This window comes from Poecilia latipinna, unplaced genomic scaffold, assembly GCF_001443285.1.
Source record: "Poecilia latipinna isolate Pla-1442-1.1 unplaced genomic scaffold, P_latipinna-1.0 Scaffold3424, whole genome shotgun sequence".
Lineage (NCBI taxonomy): Eukaryota > Metazoa > Chordata > Actinopteri > Cyprinodontiformes > Poeciliidae > Poecilia > Poecilia latipinna.
The window spans coordinates 24162-31133 of record NW_015116040.1 but is presented as its reverse complement, the minus strand read 5'-3'; the positions used below and the strand labels follow the sequence as shown (position 1 = coordinate 31133).

Below are 6972 nucleotides of genomic sequence, written 5' to 3'. Positions count from 1 at the left end.
CCCGCCTCCAGACGAGTTAAACAGGGGGGACATCGGCTTATTTTGGAGTGGCAAGGGGGCAAAATGAGTATAGCAATAATAATATTACTCAAGTAAAAGAAATATTCCAAAAAAGTTACTCAATGTAACATGTAAACCCAGCGTGAGCGTCTAGCACTCATGTTGCAAGGCTCCTCGAAAAACATGTTACAACTTGTTAACAGCAGATTAAACAGTTTTAACTGCTGAAAAAAGTGACAGAAGACACAGATATGGGAAGTGCGGAAGCCCCTACTGTATTAAATCAATATAGGAATAACAGAGATTTGGCCACTTTAAGGTAAAAACAACAAATAGCTTACAGTCCACGGGGGGCACGTCTGACTCCGTGGGTGGGAAATGCCCCCCAATGCCCGCCCATGCCACCGGGCCTGTGTCTATGTCAACAATAACCAATTTCAGAACTTCGCATGAAGTATTTCGGGGCCTTCATAGATAGGGTGAGAAGTTTGGTCATACGGGGGGGGGCTGAGAGTAGACAGGTGGTATAGCGTTAAGATGGAAAGAAATGTAGATGAGCTGAGAACCACAAAAGATGTCTGAGGTTAAAGAAAAAAGTAGCTGTCTATAGCACACAAAGTTAAGTCTTTAAGAATCACTGTGGAAAAAACACTGCAAAGACATGGCAGAACCTGAGAGATGGGTCAATCTTTTATTGGATAAAAATCTAATTTCTCTCAAGTCTTGTTATCATTCTGATTTTTCATGGCTTCACCTAAAGAAGTTTGTTTGTTGCTATTAATAAAGGGCTGATTCATCCTTCTAGTTCAGGAGTCTTTCCATCCACGCTGTTCTTATAACCTATACCAAAATGATCGACTAACTAGCTGCCCTCTCTCCTCTACAGGTAACCCCACTCCAGCCAGTGTAACCTATAAGTCTCCCATCATGAAGAACCCTGATGTTCGGAGTGCCATTGAAGGAGTGAAGTACATTGCTGAAACCATGAAATCAGATGAAGAATCTAACAATGTAAGAGCATCTGATGGTAACATTTTGGCTTTAGGCAACGAACAATCTATACAAATTTTTACAAAAGTCAGTAAGCATTTCTGTTTTAGTGTATTATTGACTAAAACACCAACACTCATTATCCACTTTATTAAGTATATCTACTAAATTACTTATAAACAAAAATACAGACTAAGACTTGAATCGGTGCCATGACGAATTAAGTGAAAGGGGGATCAAATTAGTTCAACCTAAGCCTAAGAAAATGGACACCAGATATATATATATATTTTTTTTATCTCTGTCCTATATAATGTATGTGAGCAAAACCTTTCCCACCAGAACAGTGAGATGCTTCCTCTATAACACATTCTGGATTGCCAGTGACTGGATTATGGTAGATTTCAGGGGAGACGGGCCTATTGCTGTCATGGGAGAAAAAAATTGAGGCTTTGGAAGAATAGAAATACCCCGGTCTTCACCTGGACAACAGAATGAATAGTTGATGCAACAGGAAAGCGGCATACGAGAGAGAAAAGAGAAGACCTAAGCTGTTTTATGAAGCTTAGGTCCTTCAGTGCTAAAGACTACTGAAAATGCTGCAGACCTTCTCACAGTCTGCCATAGAGAGTATGATCTCTTTGGCTATCATCTGTTAGGGTAGCAGCATCAGAGGCAGAGACTAAAAAACTAATAAAGAATGCTATTGTTTTCTGGGGATTGCTCTTGAGCCTCTGAAAATGAATGTGTAAGGAAGGATGCTTGATAAAATCAGAGAATTTGTCTTATAGGTACCACCATCTACAGTGATGCATTTAAGAAACATTCATAGTATGAGTTACAAAAAACATAACACTTTTCTTCTTGATCAATAAAATATTTAGAATATGAATTGAATATTATAGAATCAAATAAACATTATCAAGTTCTTTTAGGAATGTAGTCTTCTGAGTAAGACACATTGTTGTTAAACCTTAATAAGAGAAAGGGTGAAAGCTGGTAATTAACCCCAGGTATGCTAGAGTAGCATAGCTCTAAAATAAAAACATAATACATTTATTATTGTGAAATACAGTTTTAATAATTTGCAAACCAGTTTTCCATTCCAGTTTCTGCCACCTAAAAGACAACTGCTCCTTCTTAATGTTGCCAAGTTTGAAGACACCTAAACCCAAAGACAGACGTTTTCTCATTTCATTGTAGGCAGCAGAAGAATGGAAGTTCGTGGCGATGGTTTTGGATCATATCCTGCTGTGTGTCTTCATGGCCGTGTGTATCATCGGAACGCTTGCCGTCTTCGCTGGGAGACTAATAGAGCTCAACATGCTATGAAAACCTAGCCCACAAAGGAGGATGTGTACAATAAAATTAGAAGTCGTGCTTTGAGAGGGATCAGAATGGTTAATTTATGGACCCTTTTGAGGTTGTGATGTTGACGTGATCTGTGTGGCATTTCTGGCACAAAAAGGCTGAGCTGATAGCTAAAACGCTACAGAGAGCCCTGAGTCTTGAGTCACATTTGAGGGTTTGTGTTTTTACTAAGACGGATGAAACTTCAGCAGCAAGTTAACTCTGAATTCATAAATACATACAATTTTTGACATGAATGGATTTTACTAGATTATTATTGTAACTTTATTGGTAATGCAGGGTGTATCATTACTCTGATGTGTATAATTATTTCTAGTTTTTTTTTTGACGGAATATTGTGTTCTCATAATCTAATGATGCAGGCAAAATATTTCCTACCCAGGAAGTTTTATTTATTGGTTTTGCCTGACTTATGATTTACTTTTTTGTGTATGCTGTTACATGTAATTACAACCTTATTTAATATTAAGGAGAAAAAGTTAGTTATCTGAAACCTATACTATCATATTTCTACCAATATTAACCATGTCGAATGTTTTTGTGCTAAAATTTGGTTGTTCATTTGTTTTCAGTCAACGGTTTTGATTTTTAAGCAAATCGGCTGACGTTTTTACCCCTAATGTTTCAGCCAAGTTTTCTTTTGCAGACTTTACCTTCAGCAGTTCTCAGCTGAAAAGTTCAGCTCAAATTAACATTGCACTTTCACTGGAAATACAGTTTGTCTTGTTTCTCTTTCTAGTGTAAATGAGATCTAGATCTCAATGGGGTTTACCTAGTTCAATAAAGAAGAAAAAAAAAACTTTAATTTTAATTTTGGAAGTTTTCTTAGGCAAAGGAACCACTGGAACAGGGTACTCTGAATCATATATTATGTAGATGTGGAAATAAATGTCAAACTTAATATTTTGTGTTTTGTAGTGCCATTAGTAACACTGACACTTTTCTTTTGTTTTAACCACAAATTTATTCAAAATGTAGCAAATTGTTTCATTTAGCCAAATCAAAACAGATGAAAAACACTGGATCTATGGAGACATATATATATATATATATATATATATATATATATATAAAAAATTTTCTCTTCTGCTGAAAATGTTTTGGATTTGCAATAAAAAATGCATCAATAAATTAACCAAGCAAAAGTAACTGAAATATACAGTAAAGAGCTTTATTAAAGTTATAATTTACTCAGTAACAGCGTTTAATTTAAAGCTTCTCCTGCTAATGTGCATTTTACTAAAAAAGCTCTTTCCTAATGGGAGCATTCAGGGAATCACTTATCAATCAGCGAGGGTACGTAAAATGAAGGAATATTGCAAAGTTTTCAGAAATCCCTATTCAGGTTTAGAAAAAAAATCAATGAAGTAACAATGACTTTCTGCAAATAGCGAAGCTAAAATTCATGAAGTAGTCTCTTAGAAACATTCGAATGATGAAGTTAAACTGCAAACTGTAACAAATGGTAAACGGGAGGTTTGGGTTTAAAAACAGCAGTAAACAGTCACAATGGCAAGCTGCTCTTTGAAACGGTTAGGACCAGCACAGTAAACGCAGACTGGAAATATAAACAAAAATATAACACAAATAAATTAACACAATACAGAAAAACAAAACATTTGGCAAATTGTCCTCTGAATGAGCATAAATATGAAAGTTCTGCAAGCACAAAGAGGTTCGATTTCATTACCACAGCTCATAAAATGCCACCTTTACGGAGTTTCTGAACTAAAATCCAACAACTTTCTCTAAATATATACAATCACAGTACACCCTCTTTCAGTTTTGTGTATTAAAACATCATAAAATAATTTACAAGTTTCTAAAATTTCTAAACACCTGTAGAAATGTGTTAAAGTCAAAAAACATCAACACAGAATTGAAGAGTGAAATGAATATCGAAGCCAAACTGAAGAAAAAAAAAAACCTGTATGACAAATAAAAGCTTGACTACAAACTCTGGTGCTTCCACAAGGTGCCAGAGAGAAAGGACTTCAATTAGCCATGACGTCCTAATTGATTAACTGATAATTAATGGGAGAATTGCTTTAAGAATATGGATTTTGAGTGTTTTCTGCTCTTGAACGGAGGTTTGTGTCAAGGCCTATGAGGAGAGAAATCAGCAATTACCTTAGAATTGTTAGAGGAAATTCATTTTGGAGCTCATCTTCATATCGAAGGGTTTTGGACTCAGACGCAAGACAACCAGTCTGAACAGGGCCAGAACTGGGTCAACACAACAAAACACAGCAGTATGAAACAGAAGAGAGGCATTGTGGTCCAACAGTCCAGTCAAAGTCAAGATCGAAAAGCTGGTGGGACCTTAGGGGAACTTTTCAGAATCCGGATATTCCTGTTTAAATATTTTTTTAAATGATCTTATGTGATATTCTAACTCTTTGAGACACTGCACTTAAGAGTTTTTATCATAAAAAATTACAATGGTTGAAAAATTTCTCTCCACGTTTAATGAATCCATAAGAATTTAAGTCTCTGAAATGAACGTCCAGTTTCCTGACAATGTTCTAATTTCTGAGATATATCTATAAAATAAAAAAATATGTTTAGGTTGACTCGAAAACAATAATAAAATTCATTTGACCCTCACGGTGAAGTAAGAGGATCCTAAAAGTTCCCTCCTAAACCAAGTTGAGAAACATTTAAAAAATATTCTATAGCTCATTTTATTATGAAATAATGTAGAAAATAAGTTATTTCAGCAGAATTAAATCAAAGGCATGCATTTGTCTTAAACATAATCCTAAATAGTGGATGTATTAATGTTAATGGCCTTAACTTTCCACATGGAGTCACTGCAGTTCACTAAACCTAAAAGTTTCATTAAATAGACTAAATGAGTTGTGATAAACTGCATCATAACAGGTTTGAGATCAAATCCTGTGTGGATCGTTAAAACTTATGGGTCAGAACCAGAAGAGAATACTCTTCAGTATTCTACAACTTTAAACCTAAAATGATTTTATTGTGGAAATCTTCAAATATCCTAAATGAAAGACGAAGGTTTGATTTCCCAGAAAGCATCACTGACAGGATCAATAATCATCCTGAATCTTCACCTTCCACCCATGTAGTAAACCCAAAATCACATTACCACCAAACCCGGGTTATTTTAGCCAATCCTGTTGGAACAAAGCGTGCTCTTCAGTGTTGTGTTGCCATGGAAGCCATCTGTCATGGCTGCTTTTCATCTGGTTCATCTCGACGCTCTTTAGGTTGCCGGATGTTCTTCATTCTGGCTCTGGTCTAGTTCCTTCTCCTCTTCTTTAATTGCTTCATCATCCTTCTCCTCCTGCCGATTCTCCTCCGGTACGTTCTCCTTCTCTTCCTCAGAGTCCCTGTCATCCAGACCCAGGTCTTCCTCAGCTGTGGAGAAGATGTACTGAGTAAGATGAAACAAACTAATTGTTTTCCTGTTAGTCATCATGAGAATGTTTTTTTTGTTTCCTGTTGGCAAAAGGTGAACAGGAAGTGATGAAGAGTGTGCCCAAACCACCCTTCATCCAAACCAGCTGCTCTCTGTCCAAAATGATTAAATAAAATGCAAGAAAAAAGTGTCACAACACAGCAGAAACGTTTCATTACTTTTACACATTTGATAAATGAAGACATAGGAGTTGTTCCATAATTAATATTTTCATAAAATAAGATTCACAAATCAAATACCAAAATGTTGTTAGTACTGAAAAAAGTAAAAAAAAGGTTTGCAAAACTTTAATTAGAACAGTGTTTCTCAACCTTTTTCGGGCCAGCGCCCCCTAGCCTTTATCCAGGTCTCTCACCGCCCCCCACTTTTGTTTTTCAGTGGAAAAACAACAGTTCCAGTCCTTTTAATGCCATACAAATATGAGACAGAAACATGGATTATATCTTTATATAGACCTGTCTATTGATTTATAGATTAATAGTTTTACTGGACAGAAATTGCGAAAAACAAATCTGGTTCTTAATCAAATCCTAATGAGTCAAATTGAAAGTGTCATGGAGTCATCAGCCTCATGACATTAATAATGACATGAAAAATAATATTGAAGAAATAAATATATCAAATCTAATTAAAGCATAAATAAGTGATCAGTTCTTTACTGTTATTGTCTGTAAGTTATATTTATTCTCAGTACTAGATGTGGTCTCAACAAACCCATGGCACTTCATCAATATTATTTTACCTTTTATCTGGAAATAGTGTTTATTCTTGCCATACAGTCCTCTGTATTAATTATTGATCGAAAGGTCTTGCCATACCAGTTTATTCCTCTGTATTTACTTTAGTTTCTTAGTTTATTCTTGCATTTTGTTCTTCATTCATTTCCATTTAGTTTCCTTTGATTAGTATTATCCTCTTCTGGTTTATTGCTATGTCCACTTTAGTTTCTTTCCTGTTTCTAGATTTATTTTATCGTTTATTGATGCTCAGTAATCTTCACTCATCACCTGCTGCGCCGCCTAATCATCAAGTTTCACATCATCATGTGTTCATTTTTCACTGTTCAGCGTAGGATTCTCTGTTTTTATGCCATAATTTACATCTCTGCCAGCATGCCTAGGTGGACCCCATGTGGGGAAAAGGAGGGCAGACCATAGAAAAGGAGG

The 6972-nt window shown here is 35.7% G+C and overlaps 2 protein-coding genes across 4 annotated transcripts in view; one reads left to right on the top strand and one right to left on the bottom strand.

Moving 5' to 3' along the window:
• Positions 1 to 2422, top strand: part of chrna1 (cholinergic receptor, nicotinic, alpha 1 (muscle)) — a 16650-nt gene extending 14228 nt beyond the window's left edge. The window contains 2 exon segments of the mRNA XM_015023825.1: positions 887 to 1011; positions 2194 to 2422. Of these exon segments, the coding sequence (XP_014879311.1) occupies positions 887 to 1011; positions 2194 to 2322 (254 nt within the window). The 3' untranslated portion in view covers positions 2323 to 2422.
• Positions 2423 to 3514: 1092 nt separating this feature from the next.
• LOC106940933 (protein lunapark-B-like) overlaps positions 3515 to 6972 on the bottom strand; it is a 24302-nt gene continuing 20844 nt past the window's right edge. For all 3 annotated transcript variants that reach the window (XM_015023822.1, XM_015023824.1, XM_015023823.1), the window contains exon 15: positions 3515 to 5745. In XM_015023822.1, the coding sequence (XP_014879308.1) occupies positions 5591 to 5745 (155 nt within the window). In that variant the 3' untranslated portion in view covers positions 3515 to 5590. The remainder of the gene's footprint in view (positions 5746 to 6972) is intronic.